The sequence below is a fragment of the Neopelma chrysocephalum genome, unplaced genomic scaffold (genome assembly GCF_003984885.1).
Source record: "Neopelma chrysocephalum unplaced genomic scaffold, ASM398488v2 Primary Assembly neopelma1_163, whole genome shotgun sequence".
Lineage (NCBI taxonomy): Eukaryota > Metazoa > Chordata > Aves > Passeriformes > Pipridae > Neopelma > Neopelma chrysocephalum.
Genome location: NW_020897825.1, coordinates 74042 through 94556, shown reverse-complemented (window position 1 = coordinate 94556; position 20515 = coordinate 74042). Strand labels below are relative to the sequence as shown.

Below are 20515 nucleotides of genomic sequence, written 5' to 3'. Positions count from 1 at the left end.
CCAAACCCATTATCCATTATCCTGTGAAACAGGGAGCTGTTCTGTGGATTGATGGAGCAGAAATAAAACAGGCTCAGACCTGTGAGAGAAAGAATAAATCTGCCTTCAGAGTTTGTCTCACTCCAGAGGGGGAGAACTCACTCCTGCAGTCACAGTTTCTGTTGAGTTGTCCTGATTTTTAATGGGAGGAAACACCACAGAGGGCAACTAAAAGTTCCCTGGGATGCTCATGGCAAACTGGGGCTTTTTCAGGGGGTAAGAATATGCAGTTGGAATATACAGGGACCTAAAGACCAGGATGGGGAGTTTCCCCATCCTTTAGGGTTAGGATGGGCTGTAATAAACAGTTGGAGTCCAGAGAAACCCGAGCTGGTTGCGTGGAGGTTGGGAGATGCAAATAAAGCTGGAAATTATTTGCACTGAGACTGATTTACATCAGGCCTGGGCTGATCCTGGGGGGATTCTGCCCCTCTGCCCCCTCAGGTGAGACCCCACAGGCAGAGCTGTTCCAGCCCTGGAATCCCCAACATCAGAAGGATTTGGAGCTGCTGGAGAGAGTCCAGAGGAGGCCACGGAGCTGCTCCAAGGGCTGGAGCCCCTCAGCTCTGGAGCCAGGCTGGGAGAGCTGGGGGGGTTCACCTGGAGAAGAGAAGGATCCAGGGAGACCTGAGAGCCCCTTCCAGGGCCTGAAGGGGCTCCAAGAGCTGGAGAGGGACTGGGGACAAGGGATGGAGGGACAGGACAAGGGGGAATGGCTTCCCAGTGCCAGAGGGCAGGGCTAGATGGGATATTGGGAAGGAATTGTTGGCTGTGAGGGTGTTGAGGGGCTGGGCTGGAATTCCCAGAGAAGCTGGGGCTGTCCCTGGATCTCTGGGAGTGTCCAAGGCCAGGTTGGACAGGGCTTGGAGCAACCTGGGATAGTGGAAGGTGTCCCTGCATGTGGAATGGGATGGGTTTTGAGATCCTTTCCAACCCAAAACATTCCAGGATTTTATGATTTTAACTCAGCTACTGATGCAGCCAAAGCTCTCCTGAGGTTTTGCTGGGCCAGGAATGTCCATCCCAGCATTGCTCCCACCCCTGGACCACAGAGCACATCTGGCTGTAAAGGGGATTTTACCCTGATGCTCCATTCCCTTGTTTATCCATCTGGCTGGATTATGTTAAAAAATTAAAGTGATTTCTGTCTGGTAGGGAAATGGGCTGTACTGGGAGCTTGGGCTGTGCTGGAAAGAACTGGATATTAATTTCTGGAGGAGAAAATTAAATAACAGTGCAGGATTAAGGTGTGTGAGCCTGTCAAGGCTCTCTCCTGCAGGAGATATTTATTCCATGTGTGAATGCACAGATGGTTCCTCATTCCCTGGTTTGGGTTCTGATACTCTTCCCTGGGATATCTAAAATCCCAAGCCAGGAAGAGAAAGAAATACAGCACTGGGAACGAGATGTTTGGGATTAATCCATCCACAGCTTCTGAAAATCATGATTTTTCTGTACTAAAATATTTTGAAGGGAATTTTGGTCTTGTTTGGTGAAATACAGAAACTGTTAGATTCCAGCTGCAAATGGAGCAGGAGCAGCCTGTGGATTATTAATTAATTTTTAATTTATCCTGGAAGTTACAGGGCTAAACACACCCAGCCCAGTGTATCCAGGGCTTCTCTTTAATGGGGCCATGTGGGTTTTTAGCTTCTCAGCAGGGTAAAATTTCTCTCAGCTCCCAGGCAGGAGCTGCATCGATCTCCACTGGAGGTTTGGCCCTTCTTCATCCACGGGGGATGGTGAAAACACAACAGGCTCTGTGCCAGCTTAAAAATCATTAATGGGATGAGTTTTTCTTGTAAGGGATGGAAAATGCTGACTTTGGGTTAATGGTGAGCTGGGGAAGGAGGTGGGTTCATCTCCTTCACTGCTCCTCATTGATTTTTTAATTTTTTTTATGGCTTTAATTCAGGCAAAACACTTTTATTCACATAACTCTGGGCTTACTTGGAGGAGCAGCTGCAGCTTGTGAGAGTCTGTGAGGGATTTCCTGGGGCTTTGGGGTAATCTGGTGGGGTTTGGAGGCGAGGATGGAGTCCCACAGCCTCACCCCATCCCACTGTCACCCCCTGGAGCTGGCAAAAAGTCTGGCCTCAAGCTCATCCCGTCTCAAATCCCACTAGGTCCATCCAGAAACATCTTTGAACCCTCCAAATGCAAAAAGAATTGGGAATAAGTGCTTTGTTCAGAGGGTTCATGGAATGTGTTTTGCAGAATTTGGTTTACTTTCTGGCCTCACCACGGAACAGGCTCTTCAAAGTAAAACTCCTTGGATTTATCTTGGGATCCAGATGTCTCTGTAATATTTGGCTCCTGCCTGGATGAGAGCAAAGGCAATTTGGGGACTGAATGGGGTGATGGCAGCACGGGGAAGGAAAGCACTGGGGGCACTTCCCTCCCTGCCAGAAGGAAAGATGCCACTCAGGCTGTTGCTTTCCCATCTCAGTGTGTAATTAAAACATTGAAGTTTTATTAGGGTATTTTGCATTTTTTTTTTTGGTGGCAAGGGCTTCATTGCACACCTGGGGTGAAGCTGTGCTGGGGCTGCAGCCCTGCAGAGCCTCGGAAGGAGAAAGGAGAGAAAAGAAATGTCATTTTTGGATGATTTTTAGTGGAAGAAGGTCTTTATCTGCACCATTATTCTGTATTCAGCTGCAGGATTACACAGCTCGTGGGTGGTGTTTCTCCTTTGCTCTTGACATCCCTAATTTTTCCTGTAAAAAGAAAAAAATAAGATAAAAGGATTTAAAAAGGATAAAAGGTGTCCAAGGCCAGGTTGGACGGGGCTTGGAGCAACCTGGTCTGGTGGGAGGTGTCCCTGCCCATGGCAGGGGGTGGCACTGGATGGGCTTTAAGGTCCTTTCCAACCCAAACCATTCCAGGATTCCATGATGATATGAATTTTTAGCCTTTTCCATGGATGAAATCAGGCCAGGAGGAAAAACTGGCAGGAGCAGGGTGCTGAATCCACACAGTCCCAGGATATCATTGGTTGTGTAACCTGTGATGGAAAGGAGGAGAAGTCCCAGCAATTCCCTAATCCCAGGGACACGTCAGGGCACGAGGAACGTGCCAGGGGAGGAACCACAGAGGGGAAAAATCCAGCCAGCCAAACTTTCCATCCAGCACCTCCTGCTGCTTCCAGGAGGGGTTTTCTCCTTGGCCAGAGGCAGCTGTGCTGCAAAGCCAAGGATTTCATGGAAAAAAGGAATCAGTTGGTGGCTCTGCAGTCAGGGAGCTCATTGATGTTTGGGGGGGGGGTGTTGTCCCTTCCGTGTGGATCTGCTTCCATCAGCACTGACGTCATTTGGGAACAGGATCCACGGGCAGATGTGACTCACAGGCACCAGGACCCTGCCAACACCTTCCTGCTGCTGGGAGGCCCCAGGGAGGGATTAGTAAAGGTGGTTTTGGGGGGAGAAAGCAGCAAATAAGGCAAAGCTTTTCCTTGTTGTGCTTCAAAGACAAATCCAGATCCTCAAGGAAGTGGGTGAGCCAAATTAATTTATTATTCATTTCTCTTCCTCGGGACTGGCAAGTGGAATATGAAATATTGGGGGCTGCAAACACCCTCCTGCTCTTCACTGTTGGACAGTGTCTTAAAGGGACTCTAAATGCTCATCCATGGGGTTAAAAATGTTCACCCATGGGGTTAAAAATGTTCATTATAGGGTTAAAAATGTTCATCCATTTTTAAAAAAATGTTCATCCATAGGGTTAAAAATGTTCATCCATGGGGTTATAAATGTTCATCCATGGGGTTATGAATGTTCATTACAGGGTTAAAAGTGTTCATCCATTGGGTTAAAAATGTTCATCCATGGGGTTATAAATGTTCATTATAGGGTTAAAAATATTCATCCATTGGGTTAAAAGTCTTCATCCATGGGGTTAAAAATGTTCATCCAGGGGGTTAAAAATGTTCACCCATGGGCTTATAAATGCTCATCCATAGGGTTAGAAGTGTTTATCCATGGGGTTATAAATGTTCATCTATGGAGTTGTGTTTATCCATCAGGTTGTAAATGTTCATAAATAGGGTTATAAATGTTCATAAATAGGGTTATAAATCTTCATTTGTGGGGTTAATAATGTTTATCTGTGGGATGATAAGTGTTTACCCATCAGGTTATAAATGTTCATCCATGGGGTTAAAAGTGCTAATCCATGGGGTTATGAATGCTCATCCACAGGGGTTGTCAGTGTTCATCCCTGGGGTTATAAATGTCCATCCGGGGGGGTAATAAGTGTTTTTCCACCAGGTTATAAATGTCCCTCCAGCTCTTCAATCTGATTGGGGGTGTAATAACTCTGCTCATTTGCTCGTTGCTATTCCAGGCAGGGACACGGAAAAGCTCCTTAAGGATGGGAGGAACCCTCCCCTCCCCTCCCTGACTCAGGGTGATGCCTTCGAGTGATGCATCGAGGCTTTGGGAGAGAACCTGCCTGGGATACAGCTCCCAAAAATGGGCCTTTGACCTCTCCCAGGCAGGGCAGCATCACCTGGGTGCTAGAAGGCAAAATAACAGCTTTTATTAAAATAAAATAAAGTAACATTAAATTAAAACCAAAATAAAATAAAATGATAATAAAAAGATAAAATAAAATAAATTAAAAATACAATAAATTAGATTACATAAATAAATAAAATAACAAAATAAAATAAAATCCTTATTTGGAAATACTTTTTCATTTTGGAATAAGAACTGATAATAAAAGTGCTTCGAAATGGAAAAAAGAAATCAGGTTTGTCTGTTTGAGCCTCCATCTGGATTGATTTGTGGGAGATGGGAGAAGTCAGTCCCACTTGTTGGAGATATTTGGTGTTTGCTCCAGTTTCTGCCCAGCACTGGATTTAAAAATAACCTTTCCCAGTGCCTTGGGAGCAGGACATGAACAATCCCCTGCTGTGTCTGGGAAAAGGCCGTAACCCTTCCCGGAAAGGGCTCCTTCTGTCCTTGGTGTCAATAAAGGTCCTGTTCCTCACACAGGGCAGCGTTTGGGCTCCTCTAAAACACGATGTTCCTCCCCAGAGCTCCAGGAACAAACTCCTTCCCAGCTCCCCACAAGGCAGTGCCTTCCCCACCAACTGGCTCCTCCGCAGGAAAAGCTGAATATCCCTGTTTTCCTTTCCTCGGAGCAGCGTTTGCAAGACGTGACTCACCAGGAGGTTTTCCTCTCCTCTCCTCTCCTTCTCTCCCATTTATTTTTACCCTGCAATCCCCTTTCTGGGCTCGGAGCCACCCGGGGGTGACACAACGTGGCCGGGCTGAAGTCACCTCCTCAGAAATAACCCCGGGCACACCCGGGCTGGATTCCATCCCTTTGGCATCACTCACCCCCGTGAGCTCAGATCCTGCTCTGGGAAACTGCTCCTTTCCCAGAATTCGTCAGCTCTGAGCCCAGAGCTTGTAGGAACATGTGGAAATTCAGGCTGAGGTGTTTAAATGTATTCCCAAGCAGAGGCAGCAGCAACTTTTGGAGGTGTGATGGATGCAGGGATAACATCCTTGGGCTCTTCCTGGCTGGGCTGAGTTGGGAAAAGGACAGGAGAAATCAGTTCTTGGGGCTCCTTGTGGATTCCTGGCTGGGTCGAGTTGGGAAAAGGACAGGAGAAATCAGTTTTCCTAGTGGGAAAATGGGCTGTGGGTGAGCTGGAGAAAGCTGAACCCCAGGAAATGCAGGTAATTGCTTGATTTTTATTTAAAAATAAACTAAATCAACCGATAGACTGAAACAAGGATCAGGTTGGAGATGGAGAAATATTATTTTAAATATATATTTTAAAAAAATATTTTATTTCTAAAATTTATTTTTAAATATTTATTTTCAAATATTTATTGTTAAATTTTTAAAATTATTTTAATTTTATTTTAATTTCATTTTAATTTTTATTTTATTTTAATTTTCTCTTTTACTTGTTTGAATTTTAATTTAAAATTTATTTTTACATTTTTAAAAATGTATTTTAAAATATTTTTTAAATTATGGTTTTCTCTTACACATCTAATTTTGGCCCAGGATTTTGCCTTGTTTATTCACCTGAGAACAAAACAAGCTTTTACCTCCCCTGACCTGGTTTCTCACTCACATGGTTCGTGAGGATGAGGTGATTAAACCCAGTGGCTCACAAAATAGTCGTGTAAATCCTCTTAGATGAGCTGGGGAGGATGTTTCCACTCAGATTTTCCCCTCTCCCTCCATGGAAAGTGTTCCTGGGGCTGGGGTTTTGTGGGGTTTCATCCCCTCTTCTCTGGGTGTAAATGAGAACAAGCGAAGACAAACTGGGCATGGGAAGTGTATGTTGAGGGAAACCGGGTCAGATTTTTAGGATGAAATGGTTTCCCTTGGGATGTGCCCCCTCCCACCCCTTTTGGAGCATCTTCCAGCTGGGATGTTGCCCCAGGATCACACATGACTTTGTCCAAAGCCTTCCTTTCCCCTAAAGCAACAATTTCAAGGCTTGTGGTTTATAAATGTACCACAGGGACCTTTATACACCAAATATCCCAGCATTATACGTCAAATCTGCTCCTTCTCAGGCCCTTTTTTCTTGGAAAGGGAGCTGCTGCTGAGGAACAGCTTTGCCATCAGCTGTGTGGGAGCAGGAACAAGCCAACAGTCATTGTCTGGCACGAGGAAAAGCCCAGGGAGAGACTGGGCTGCTCTGGAGCTGCTCAAGATGCTCCTGTGGGGTTGTCATGGGTACGATGCTCATCTCCATGGCTACAGGGGAATGTGAGGGATGTGGGAACGGTGCTGGGAGCTGAAATGCTGCACGTTCTCTCTCAGCTGGTGTAAATAAATAATACTTGGAGCCACCCAAGAGGTTTATTTCCAGGGTTAACAGCTGGGTTTTAGCTTGAGCTTGGAGACAGCTGAGATTCTAAACGGTTTTATTTATGAAAAACTGAGATTTGCAGCGTCTCCCCTGAGGTGTTTCCATGGTGGATTCCCTGGGGATCCAAGTGTGATGCACTCAGAGGAGGCTCAGGGGGTTTTACTCACCCTTAGCCAATGTGATTGAAAATCCCAGATGATATTCCTGCTTCTGAGCCAAGATTATGTGACGGGAATGGCTCCCTGAGAAATAAAGTCGTGTACAGATAAGGAAGTTCAGTTTTGACAGGGATATGGAGAAGGAAACATTTTGAAATGAGGTGGGTTTTTTTCCCCAGTTAACAATATTTTGGATAAAAACAAAGATTATGCACAGCAGGACCATCAAATTAATACAGTCTGGATTTTGGATGTGCCAGTTTCGGGGGATGAGTGGAGAGACATCAGAGCCAACAATTCTCCTGAAGGATTTCTCCTTAATTTTATCTCTAACTTCACCAAAGCAGGTCTCAGGCTGCACGGAGAATACCAGGACAGCAGATGTTCCATCTGTGTAGAGGGCTGGGATTCCAAGGGAATCCCACAGGCTTTTCAGAGCCTGGGATTGCCGTGACCTCTGTGCCCTCGAAAGGAAAAATCCAGAGGTATCAAGCACAGGATGCAAAGCATTTTATCTGGTGATGCTTCAGGAGGATGGAGAATGGTTTAGATGATGAAAATAAACCTTGTTGTGAGTCTGGTGGGAGGAGCACCAGAGGGCAAAGCCCAGCTTGGGAAATGTTTTACTCCATGATGGGCAAAGAGAATTTTTGCTCAGCCTACGATTATCCCCAAAGCTGCTCTGACTGAAGGACACAACAGGAAAGTGCCCTTTCCCAGTAGCTCTGGCGACCTCGGCTTGGTTTTCAGAGCATTTCTCGAGCCCAGAGGGACCCTGAGTACAAAATAATGATCAACAGGCAAAAAAGGGAGGAGATTCCATTTACAGCAGAGGATCAGGACTGGCTGCTTATCCCGAGCTCACTCTGGGTTTGTTTCACAGGATCATCCCGAAAGCAAGGCTCCATCCAGAGCCGTTAAACTGCAAACAATAATCAGCACTAATCAAGCAACACAGTTTATTGTTCCCAAAACTGTATTCTGGCCTGAAAAATCTGTGCCATCCAAAATATTCTCGTGGCGTCAAAATTCCGAGGAGTTTTTCATGTTAAAAACAAAGGAAACTGGAGCAAAGCCTCTGGGACTTGGATTCTCACAAAGCTGAGCTTGTTTGGGAGTTTGGGTTAAGGAGTCAGTAGGTAATCCATGGCTCAAAAAAAAAGGGATTTTGGTATAATTACATAACTCCTCAGTTGAGATTAAATGAAATTTAAGCTGAGAATTGGGATCTTATTCCTCCCTCAGTAATTGCTGGAGCTCTGCTGCACAAACAGCTTGAAAATGAACATTTTGGGGATGGGAATGAAATTCTGAACAACTCTCCATGGCAGCTGGTTTTGTATCTAAGCTTCCTGAGCTGTTTTTAGGGGATGATGAGAAGAACAGATGGAAGAGGTCATGGATCCTTTTTCTGGAGGAAAAAGGGAGGTTGGTGTTCATTGAAAAATAGGGAGAAAAGAAGGGAAATGAAATAACAATGGTAAAATTGGATACTATTGTAATTGCAGGAATAGACTGATTCTGGCAAAATTGGCTGCACTTTTCCTGCTTTTCTCCTTAGTTCCGGGAATAGAGGAGAACAATTTGGATCCTGAAATAGGTGTTGGGGGGAAAACACACCTGGGGTGAGCAGAGATGCCAACCCAGGCAGAGCTGCTGCCTCCAGCCTTTGAATTATTAATTAGGATCTATTAATTATAGAGACTTCTGGGGTCAGTGGGTGCAGCACAAGGAAGGTGAGGTGTCCCAGGGGTTGAATTCCAAGAGGAGGATTTGAGAAGGGAAGTGGTTTAATCAACACCAGTTTGGTTCAGTCTTTAGAAGTCGCCCAACACAGATCCAGACAAACTGAGATAGGGAAAAAAACCTCTCTGACAGAGGAGACACCCACTTTTCATTTAAAAATACTTTTAGGAGCTGGAAATTAGCTGATTTCAGTCTTTAATTTATCAATACAAATAATCAAGCAGAGAGAAGGTGCCTGTGTGGGGTGGGAGTGGAGGTTAATCATAAATCATGACCCCATCTTTGGATGGGGAATTATTATCCAGCTTGTCCTCACTTTTTTTTTTTTTAAACCAAAGTGCCCTCCAGGTGGTTTAGAACAATTTTCTGGATTATTCCTTGGTGATTTACCATTAACCCAAAGTTCTTCAAATTTTTAATCCACCTCCCTCCCAGGGAGGGAGCAGAGATAATGCAGTGCTGACCATACACATAATATGCATTTATTTTGGGGTGAATCTCTCTGTTATTCATTATTTATCTGTTATTTATTGTGACCCACCTACAAGAAATGATTTTAGGAAGAAGAACCAGATGAATTCACCTTGTTTGTTTGTTGGCCTTGATGATCTCAAAGTTCTTTTCCAACCTAAACAACTCTGTGATTTTTGTGATTTTTTTAATCAATGGATTAACTAAATAAATATTATTGCTTTTATGTTACTTAACATTTAAACCAGATAATCCCTGTGCTCTTCTGCACCACAAAGTGGGTATTACTGTGTTTAAAACGTAACACTGCTGTGGAGGGGAGCTTATAAAAACGAGGCAGACCTTTCCTTTTTAATTATCTCAGCATTTCATGACTCTAAGCCTTCAAAATACATCAAGCTGGGAGCAGGAAAGTCAGGAATGTATTTCCTGATTGAATCCCAGGTATGAACATCACTTTTCCCCACCACCCACCCTCCTCTGACCACAAAATACTCCGTTTTAAAGCTGATTTTTGCACATGACGCCATCAGATGTTTTCCAGATGGGCCGAGGGCATCCCTGGAGATGGGGGTTCCTGCAGAAATCCTCCTTCGGGCGTCAACTCCCTAAATCCCTTTGGAAAAAGCCTTTCCAATACTGACCTCTGCAGGCGAGGAACTGCCTAAAACCAGCTGACTCTGGGCAACAATAACCTAAATAATACATAAACCAGGTGTTTTCTGCTGGCTGTGGGTAGGAAAAGCCTTTTAATAATGCATAAAAATGGGGCACTTCTCTCTTGGTTGGCAAACAGAGACTATTTCGGGGAGGGAGATCCTGGGAAATCCTCGTTTGGTGGATCTGCAAACTCCTGTATGGATTTTGTAAATAATTTGCTGGTTGGACAAAGCAGTTTGAAACGAGGGGATGAAGGATATGAATGAAAAGCAGGAATTTCATGCCGTAAAGGTATAAATTGGGAGGCAAAGCCCTGCCTGGGCTTCTCTGGGAGCAGGGGAAGAGCCCCCTGACCATGGCAAGGGGATGGAACGATGAATGTTTAAGGTCCCTTCCAACCCAAACCATTCCATGATTGAAAACACAGCAACCCCCCTTCACCTGCAGCTTTGTCCGTGAGCCCCCAGCTCTAATTAAGCTCTAATTCAGCTGTAATCCTGAGGGCAGGGGAGCCCTGAGCCCTACGGTGGGAGGGGGTTTTGTGCGCTGGGTCTTGGGGGGATGGAGTTGGGGGTCCTGTGGGCCACTGCCAGGGGCTTGGCCCATTCACCTCCTCAGCCCCGGAGCCCCCTTGGCCCTGGAGCCCCCTTGGCCCTGGAGTCTCCTTGGATCCAGCCCTGGAGCCCCCATCTCCATGTCACCCTCTCAGCCCTGGAGCCCCCTTGGCCCCAGAGCCCCCTCAGCCACAACCCCAGCCCTGAGACCCCCTTGGCCAGGGTAATTCCTCAGCCTTGGAGCCCCCATTCAGCCCCTGAGCCCCCTCAGTCCCTGAGACCCCTCAGCCATGGGCTCCCCTTCAGTCCCAGAGCCCCCCGAGCCCCTGTGGCCACAGCCCCCCCCCTCAGCCCCAGAGTCCCCCCTCAGCCCCAGAGTTCCCCCTCAGCCCCGGAGCCACTTCAACCCCAGAGCCCTCTTGGCCCTGGAACTCCTTCACAGCCACAACCCCAGACCCAGAGCCCCCTTTGGCCGTGGCCTCCCCTCAGCCCCCTGAGACCCCTCAGCCACGGGCTCCCCTCATCCCCAGAGCCCACTCGGCCCCAAAACACCTCCAACCCCGGAGCCCCCTCAGCCCTGGGGACCCCCAGCCACAACCCCAGACCCGGAACCCCCTCAGCCCCAGAGGCCTCCTTGGCTGTGCCCCCAACTCAGCCTTGGAGCCCCCTCACCCCTAGAGCCCCTTGAACCCCAGAGACCCCTCAGTCCTGGAACCCCCTCAGCCCTGGAGCCCCCTCAGCCCTGGAACCCTCCTCAGCCCCAGAGCCCCCCTTGGCTGTGGCCCCCCCTCAGCCCCAGAGTTCCCTTGGTCCCAGAGCCCTCTTGGCCCCTTGGAGCCCCCTCAGCCCCAATCATGGCCCTGAAGCCCCCCTTGGCTGCAGAAATTCCTCAGAACCCCCTCAGCCCCAGAGCCCCCTCAGAACAGTTCCCTGTGGAAAGCAGGAAGATGGAGGGTGCAAACAAAGGAATCAGTGGTGGGTTTGGCTGGGAAGGGCTTTAATGTGCCCCACAGTGCCCGGGGGTCCCGGGTGTGGGGAAGTGTCGTGGGGCAGTGGTGGGTGTCCATCCCTGGGGGTCTGTGAGGGGTGAGCTGGTGGTGAGAGAGAAATGGGGACCTTTCCCCTGCACCCTGGATCAGCCAGGCTCTGGGAGCATCCCTGAGGGGTGCCTAGACCCCGAAGGGTGCAGAGGAGGGACCCCAATCTCCACAGAGCACCCCTCAATGGGGAAGGATGTCACACCTCAAACAGCACCGAGGAAGAGATGTCAGAGGGATCTGAAGCCCTGCAAGATGTCAGAGGGATCCAGAGCCCTGCAGTGGTTGGGCACAGGTTTGGTGGGAGCTCATGGGGTGTGAGGCTCACTCAGCAGACCCCCATCCTACAGCTTGAGTGCCGTGACACGGGGGATGTGGAAGGGACAGGTCTCCTCTGAGCCCGTAGAGCTGCAAAGGAGAAGAAAACATGGGGGAGGGGGTCAAGGAGGAACTGAATTCCCCCTTCCCTGTGTCCTCCCACAGGCCACCGTCTGCCCACCCCGTGCCCACCACTCACATGAGCCGGTTGCGGATGGGGCGGAAGTGTTTGGTGAGTCTGATGGCAAAGATGATGTTGGGGATGAGAAAGAAGGTGCAGCATCCCAGGCTGAACCAGAAGGCATTCTGCAAGGAGAGAGCACGGGGGTCCTGCTGAGCTGTGGGGAAGGGGCAGCCCCCAGGCTCCGAGGGGGCTTGGGGAGTCATGGAATCACAGGATATGTTGAGTTGGGAGGGTCCCACAAGGACCATCAGTCCAACTCTCAGCCCTGCACAGGTCCATCCCGAGGAGTCACCCCCTGTGCCCCAGAGGATCATCCAAACCCTCCTGGAGCTCTGGCAGCCTTGGGGCTGTGCCCACTGCCCTGGGGAGCCTGGGCAGTGCTGACCACCCTCTGGGGGAAGAACCTTTGCCTGAGATCCAACCTGAGCCTGCCCTGACACAGCTCCAGCCATTCCCTGGGTGCTGTCCCTGGTCCCCCCAGAGCAGAGCTCAGTCCCTGCCCCTCCTCTGCCCCTGCCCAGGCAGTTGGAACTGCAGTGAGGTCTCCCCTCAGTCTCCTCCAGCTGAACACACCAAGTGCCCTCAGTGTCCTCACACTGGCCCTTCCCCAGCCTGGTTTCAGGTCCCCTCTGGCCCCTCGGGAGGGATTGGATCCTTACCCAGGGGTCAGCGATGCGGTCACACAGGATGACCCTCCCGTTGTCCAGGGCCGTGGCCAGGGGCTGGCACGAGGCCACGTCCTCCCTCAGCTGGAACAAGGGGTAGAGACAAGGCATAAGCGCTCTCCTGCCTCGGGGGGATGCATTTCGCTGCCAAGGCTCAGCTCAAGGATTGCATGTGGGATCTGTGGGAGGGTCCTGGCCCCAAAGAATCCCTCTGGGTTGAAGGGGAGCACTCACTCACCGTTTGCCCCACCCAGTTCAGGTACTGGGTGAAGTACCGCAGCTCCTTCCTCGTGAAGCAACCGATCTCCTGGGAAGGGGGAAGGCAGCATGGAGGGACAGTGCCATGATTTCCAGCCCTGCTCCAACCACCTCTGGGCTAATGTCAGGCTTGGAACAAGAGCTGGAGGCTTCAGGTGCTCCTTCCCCTCTTGCACTCTTTCCTTCTGGAATTTTGTACCCCCTGAGGGCTCATTCAGCCCCGTCTCACCTGCCGCAGGATCTGCTGGGCTTGCACGGGCAGCCGGGCTTCCACCGAGGCCGTGGTGGCCAGTGTCCTCTTCACCCGCTCCTAGGGGGGCACAGCAAGGGCAGAGCATCCTTAGAGCAGGGAGCAGCAGGATGGGTGCCCCGGGGTGCTGGGAGCAGGGTGTGCCAAGCTCTAACTGGGTCTGGTTGCCGGAGGGCAGGGAAAGAGGGATGTGCCCCTGTTGCAGGGGGATTTCTGATTTGCAGCAGCAAATCTAATCACCAAAGGAGATTGATCCTCCCTGGATGGTGTTTTTCCTGGCTCTCCCATCACCCTGTAACTGAGGTTTTTTGGGACACTGGCAGACAGGACCCATAGGGCACCACATATTTTTTGGAGCTGGAAGAAGATGTGGAAGTACCTTGAGATGCGGCGCCAAGCGGGAGAGGAACTGGACGCTTTCCCCCAGCTTCGCCTGTGGGACAGTGAGGTGAGAAGGGTGAAAAAGCCTTCAAAGGGACACCACTGGGCAGTGCCAGTGGTACCACAAGCCACCAGCCTGGCACAGACTCACCACCAAAGCCTCCTGTGACTGCACTGTGGAGTTTTGCATCCGCCACAGGGCTTGGGCCTCGGCTCCCAGCCGTCCTGCCACTGTGCTGTTCCTCTGCGGGGGGACAGCGGGGTGAGGACACCCCCGTGGGCACAGAGGGATCCCCCAAGGGCATGGAGAGATCCCCCCCCACCCACCCTGCTGCTCACCTGCATCTTCTGCAGCCCCTCGAGGTTCCTGGCCAGGCCAGCCAGGCTGGTCTGCACCACAGGGTTTTTCATCTGAGGGAAAACAGAGTCGGTGGCTGCCCAAAATCCAACCCTGGAGGACTGTGCCGGTATGAGGCTGCATCCTGCTCCCTGCAGAGGGATCCAGCTCCCCTCACCTCCTCCTGGAAGCGCCCATAGTCCACCTCATCCAGGCCGCTGCGGGCGAAGGTCTCCAGGTCCTGCCTGCCCTCGCTGCGCAGGAGCCGCACGTCCCCCAGGTGGGCAGTGAAGTCACCCAGGCGTTTTTGGAAGTCAGCCGTGTACTGTGAGGGTTGGACAAGGGATCCTGCAGGGCTGAGGCCAGACACCTCCATCCCAGTAACCCCAGTAAAGCTCCTGCATCCCTGAGCCGTTACCAGCAGCTCTGGCTGGTGCCGCCCTCACCTTGGGAGTTTTCAGGTGCTCATCCAGGTCGTAGGACCTGTCGAGCTGCAGCACCTCCCACAGCCCTGCACCGCTCTTGCAGTCCCTGGAAGGCAAAGGGATGTTGGCAGCATGATCCCAAATTTGCCCTGGATGTGCAGGGACAGGGCTCTTGCAGCACCCACCAGTACGTGGCACTGAGGTTGGAGTCCCTCCTCAGGTTGAGCTGGCGGGTGAGGTTCATGGATGGAGGGAGATTCCCAGGGGTGTCAATGAACTGGGCCAAACAGGAGGAAAGAGAGGGTCAGGGTCAGGCACAGGCATTCCCAGCAATGATTTTGGGGGTGCTCTGCCCTCACAGTTGTGTCCTCAGGTACCTCATCCCATCCAGAACTAATCTTGCCTTTATTTGTACGGTCCCCACTCCAGAGACTCACCCAGTGTGTTCAGAGGGAAAGCAGTGGACAGCCCTGTGCTGGGACCTGCCTGCATGTGCCCAGCCATGGGATGAGTCCTGATCCCATCCCCAATCCCCCAACCCCTCTCTCAGCACCATCACACCATGTGCCAGCCCCAAGCACCCCAGGGATCCCCAAGGACCAGGAAACAGGGATCCCACAGGTAGCAAATTAACAGCCTGAAGGAAATTCCCTGCTGCTGATGCAAATCCAAGGAGCTCATCCTAAACTTAATCTCCTGATCTAGGATGGGGCTTTTCCAGTCGGGTTTCGTGGGAGGACAGAGAGCGTTTGGAGGCATTTTGGTGCACACAAGCAGAGATTTATGTGGCGACAGGTGCGTGCGTGGCCACTCACCTTATAAATCTCCTGGTTGACCCAATTCCTGCAAACCAGCGTCTGGATGTTGCCCCCAACCAGGAAGGTGGCGAAAACGAGGAGGATGAGGAGCCAGGAGAACAGGAAAGCCAGGCCCACGCCACTGCAGGAGGGAGAGGAGGGGGTGGCTCTGCAGCCCTGAGAGGGCAGGACCGGGGCTTGTGGGGACCTGCCCATCCAGCTGCAGCCCTGCGGCTCCTTCCCGAGCCCGGGCATGCCAGGCTGGGAAGGGCCCTGGGAGCGGGGTGTGCCAGGCAGCGGGGCCAGGGCACAGGAGCTGCCAGCTCCCAGGGAGGAGCCGCTTCTCCCACTCCTCCCGGCACAGGCGGTGGCATCAAAAGCCTTTCCGCTGGGCTGCCTCCCAGTTCCTCCCTGGGCTTTGCCCTCCTCGGTTTTTTGTGGGGGGATGAGATGGAACAGCTCCTCTGGGACACAGGGGGATGCTTACACCAGGAGGAACTTGGCACCAGCCTCTCCTCGGCACTCGTAGTCGCTCGGGTCCTCCCGCTTGGAAAGCCCATAGGCTCCCAGGGCCATTCCCATCACGTTGCAGGCAAGGATGAGGAGGATGATGGAGCACAGCACCGTGCCCGCGATCCACCTGGGGGGCAGAGCAGCAGGGCACAGCCTCGAGAGAGTATCCTGTCTGTTTAACCCTCAGTACCAGCTGAGGAACAGCTTTGTATCACAAGACCACTACGTAAAGGAGAGTAAGGTGCATCACTTCGGGAAAGGAAGGGCAGCACTCAAAGTGCTTGATCAACAACAACTTCAAAGTCTCTAAATCCATTAACTTGATGTTCAGTTTAGCAGCATGTTGAGTGTAACATTTCTCAATTTTAGTTTGTGTTCATGTTTGTATTGTGTCTGGCTGAGATGGAGCTCATTTCCCCACAGCCCTCACGTACAGGGCTGAGGCTGAGGCACCAGGTAGGGCTCAGCAGGGCTCAGCACCCACCCCTGCTGCACCCCTGCCCCCCTCCCTGCTCCCCAGAGTCACCTGTAGTGCTCAAATCGCTCCACCTCCCGCAGGTAGGGCCGGCTCCGCTCCTCCGCCGTCACCAGGGCTTCGCTGGCGGGCCGGGTGTAGTCAGGGAGGGGGAAGCTGTCAGCAATGGACTGCACCTTCTGTGCGGTGTGGGACAGCTCCTCCCGCAGATCTGCAGGGCCAAGGCTGTGCTGGAGGCGTGGATGGTCCCCTCGTCCCACCCTGTGCCCCCTCAAATCAGGGTTCACCCCTTGGAGGGTGTCCCTGGTCCGACCACCTCACTCACCCTGGATGACCTGTGCCATCCTCTCCACGGCCAGCTCCGGGATGGAGTTGAAGGTGCCATTGCCCTGCAAGGAAAGAGGGGGTGCTGAGCTGGAGCTGCCTGTGGGCACTGGACCCCCCTGCTCCACCCTGACCCCCCCAAACCTGGCGAATCATCTCTGCAAAGTCGCTTCGGGGCAGCCCGGCCATGGCCTTCAAAACCTTCTCCACCGACGGCACCTTGGGGTGGAAGAATCACAGAATTACAGAATTACAGAGGCTGGAAAAGACCTCTGAGATCATCGAGTCCAACCTGTGACCCAACCTTGTCACCCCCACCATGGCACTGATGCCACATCCAGGCTCTGCTTAAACACCTCCAGGGACGGGGACTCCACCCCCTCCCTGGGCAGCCCATTCCAAGGGCTGATCCCTCTGTCTGGGAAGAACTTCTTCCCAAGGTCCAACCTAAACCTGCCCTGGGGCAGCTCCAGGCTGTGCCCTCTTGTCCTGCTGCTGGTTCCTGGGAGCAGAGCCCGACCCCCCCAGCTCCCCCCTCCTGTCAGGGAGTTGCAGAGAGTGAGAAGGTCTCCCCTGAGCCTCCTCCTCTCCAGGCTGAGCCCCCCCAGCTCCCTCAGCTGCTCCTCACAGCACTTGTGCTCCACACCCTTCCCCAGCCTCATTGCCCTTCTTTGGACACTAAGCAGACAAGAAGGAACCCGTGAGCCCCGGGGAGGTGGTGGGTGCCCATCGCCCCGTCCCACCTTGCCGTAGTCAGCGCCCAGCTCCAGGCTCTGTGCCCTGCCCAGGGCGCTGGCGCAGGAGGTGCAGCGGGGATCGTCGAGCAGTGCGACCACCCGCCCCCGCCGCTCCCGCAGCGCCGGCTCCAGCTCGGCCCGCGCTGCCGCCAGCGCCCGCGAGGTCCCGTCAAGAATCTGTAAATGGTGCAGCGAGGTCTGTAGGTCTTAAAGAGAAAGCCCAGGGCTAGTTCACGCTGCTCCGGAGGCTCGGCCATCCCGGCTCCCCCTTCGACGCCGGGCCCCGGCGGAGCCGCGCTCCGGCCGTACCTGCAGCCCTGTCCTGCAGGTCTGAGAGCGCCGCGTAGGTCATGGCCTTGAGCTGCGTGTGGATGGAGAGCCCCACGCTCCGGCTGAGGCCTGCAAGGCACCGGGAGCCGCGTCAGCATCCCCGTGGGAAGCTCGGGATGCGCCCTCCCCAGTGCCTGGCGAGGCTCTTACCGCCCAAATCGGAGATTATCTGCTTGCGGGGCACCTCGAACTTGTCCACCACCATCTGCACGCCCTGCCGGGAGAGAGGAGCCGCTCAGCCCGGGGGGAGCAGCCGCGGGGAGGGGAGGAAGCCCCGCGCTGGCCATTCAAAACGCATCTTTAAATACAGCCACGTCACCTCCTCTCGCCTTCCAAACCACCTTCCCTGAGGGAAATGCGGCCACCTCCGGGCAGCGCCCTGTGCCCGGGGCGAGGCCGCCTGGGGACCCACCTGGGGGACGTTGGCGAGGTGCTGGCGCAGCGTGCGCAGGGTGGTCGGCACAGCCCCCAGCCCCGGCTCCATCTGCCCCTTGACCCGCTGGCTGGTGACAAAGGCGCAGGTGACGCTGATCCTGCCGGGGATGAGCGGGCGGTCACGGGGCTGCCCCGCAGGACACGGTTCCCCCCCCACCCAACACGAGTTCGCGGGGCGTTCCGGGGGACTCACAGGATGATGAGGGAGGTGAAGGACAGGCAGGCCAGCAGGCAGTGCCGCCGGCAGCCCAGCGAGCGCCGGTGGGCGCGGAGGCGGCCCCCGCAGCGCCGGCGGCTCCGGCAGTAGCAGAAGCACATCCCGGCCACCGGCACGGCCACGGTGAAGAGCAGGGCCACGGCGGCACAGACCACATAGCCCAGCTCGTACTGCACCACCTGAGTGACGGGAGAGCCTCATCAGTACTGGGACACCGAGTTTGGGGTGCTCCGTGTGCCCACGTGCCCCGTCCCAGGCGGATAACACTCCCATGGAATCCCCTGCCCCACATCCCGGCTCACCTGCGATGTCCGCACCGATCCAGGGTCATTCAGGGCTGCCCGGAGCAACTCTGCAAAATAAATCATGGTACTGATGAAACAGGTCCCAGCCGATGCTCCCCCAACCTTCCCGGGGCAGCAGCATCGGGATGGAGGCAAAGTCCTCCTCCGTGGAGTGGCTCAAAACCCCTGGAGCAGCTCCGGACATGGGAAAAACCCTGGGATCCTGGTACCCACAGCAGTGGGATCCTGGCACCCACAAGAGTGGGATCCCGGCACCCACAGCAGTGAGATCCCAGCACCTCCAGCAGTGGGATCCCGGCTCCCCGGGCTCAGGACTCACCCGTGGGCAGGGGGTTCTGCTGGATGAGGTCCAGGCAGCGCCGGACGAGCCCATAGAGGGGGTCGAGCGGGCTGGGCACGCGGTGCAGCGCCGGCACTCGGATCTCGGCGTGGCGGTCGGTGAAGCGCAGGACGGTGGCAGGGCCGGTGGGGTGACACTGCTGGGTGCCCGCGGGGTGCAGCAGTGCCCAGGCCACGAGCAGCGCCCGGGCCAGCAGTAGCCCTGCCGCCCGCATGGCTCCGGCGGCGAGAGGAGAGAGCCGGGGGGCTCCGTCAGCCTGCGAGCGGGCGGAGGGGCATTCCCGGCTCCTGGACGGCTCTCCCCGGGCTCGGCTCCTGCCCCGGGAAACCTGCCTGACGGGTCGGCCGCCGCGCACAGCCCAGACGCTGCCGTGGCTTGTTCCCCCGATGGGCTCCCCGGGGCGCCTGGGCTTGGCGAGGCTGCGTGGAGGCGTCTCCCAAACCATCCCGGGCCTGTTTCGCAACCCCCCCGGCATCCCTGAGTCACCGGCGAGGGGTCCCCCGCTGTCCTCCCCCTCCCTCCTTTCCCAAAACTGGTGGCAAAGAGGGGTAGGGGGTGGTGAACGCTGTGTGCCCGGGCTGGAGGGTGATTGCACAGACGCATTGGAAGGAGGGATTTGGGATTTGGGCATCCCTTCGGGGGTGGAAAAGCCCTTGTGGGGGGATCCTTATCTGTGGGTGGGGTCCCTGTGTGGCAGAATCACCCTCTGGAAAAGCATCCCAAGACCTGGGGTAGCAACAAGAGGGGAAAACAGGGGGGAACATATGGAAAGGGATGCTGGGCCCCAGTTGGCAATGCCCACTCGCCGGCCAGGTGTGAGATGAGTTTTCCAGGCTCAGCCAGTCCCTGTCCCACACCCCGAGGCAGCCACAGCTCCTTCCCAGGGCCGGCTCCTGCTCCTCGGCCGAGCAATAATTACAGGCTTGGCTGGAAAAGCAGGAGGCTCAACCTGATCTCCCGTGGGGGGGGAGCAGCCCCCCTGTGCCCAGACGGCCCCGGGGCACCCCCGGAGCCGGGACCCTGCTCGGTCGGGCGGGTCCAACCGGCCCTTCCCGGCGTGGATGCTAATCCCTGTGCTTCCCCTCCCTCTGGAAAAGGGGCTCTGCTCCCAGCTGGAGGTGCCGGCAGGGTTTTTCCAGGCTGGGCACAGGGAGCTGCTCCCCACCACCCTCTTGGGAGTGGGGTGCTGAGGACTGGAAAATCCTGCCCTGGCTGGGCTGGGTCCCCATCCTGGGACAAAATTCCCAGGGTCAGGAAAGCCTGGGATCTTAGCATGGTACCTTTATATGCGTGTCTGTGCATGGCAAAGGAGCCTCAGCTGCCCACAGTGGGGTGGGGATGGGGACACCAGTGATGATTTCCCATTCCCAACACAATTTCCCACTCCCATGACGATTTTCCAGTCCCACCATGATTCCCATGCCCATGATGATTTTCCATTCCCACCATGATTTCCCATTCCCACCATGATATTCCATTCCCACAATGATTTCCAATCTCAACCATGACTTACCATTCCAACCATAATTTCCCATTCCCATCATAATTTCCCACCCCCATGGTGATTTCCCATCTCCACCCTGATTTCCCATTCCCATGATGGTTTCCCATTGCTGATGGGATGGGGGATGCTGGTACTGGAGCTGTGGGTACTGGGAATGGGGTGGAGATGCTGGTTCCAGGGATGCTGGTGGCAGGATGGGGTAGGGGATGCT

The 20515-nt window shown here is 53.8% G+C and overlaps 1 protein-coding gene across 1 annotated transcript; it reads right to left on the bottom strand.

The window, feature by feature from the left end:
* Window positions 1-11285: 11285 nt before the first annotated feature.
* Window positions 11286-19014, bottom strand: PROM2 (prominin 2). Its single transcript, XM_027701572.1, has 23 exons — window positions 18780-19014; window positions 18458-18507; window positions 18132-18334; window positions 17916-18036; window positions 17654-17717; window positions 17483-17572; window positions 17180-17379; window positions 16581-16655; window positions 16438-16501; window positions 16164-16323; window positions 15612-15764; window positions 15143-15266; window positions 14513-14604; window positions 14349-14433; window positions 14081-14227; window positions 13905-13976; window positions 13717-13809; window positions 13564-13617; window positions 13164-13244; window positions 12915-12983; window positions 12671-12760; window positions 12027-12133; window positions 11286-11917 (listed from the first exon to the last, which is right to left on the bottom strand). The coding sequence occupies exons 1-23, from the start codon at window positions 19012-19014 to the stop codon at window positions 11854-11856; spliced, it is 2493 nt and encodes an 830-aa protein (XP_027557373.1). The 3' UTR covers window positions 11286-11853.
* Window positions 19015-20515: the final 1501 nt, after the last annotated feature.

Bases quoted from the DNA above. Each gene is read 5' to 3' on its own strand.
- PROM2 (XM_027701572.1), bottom strand. From the start codon at position 19,014: ATGCGGGCGGCAGGGCTACTGCTGGCCCGGGCGCTGCTCGTGGCCTGG. The intron at 15,267-15,611 runs GTAAGCATCCCC...TCCCTCCTGCAG, and splicing joins GGTGCCAAGTTCCTCCTGGT to TGGCGTGGGCCTGGCTTTCC. The intron at 14,434-14,512 runs GTGGGTGCTGCA...TTTGCCTTCCAG, and splicing joins AACCTCAGTGCCACGTACTG to GGACTGCAAGAGCGGTGCAG.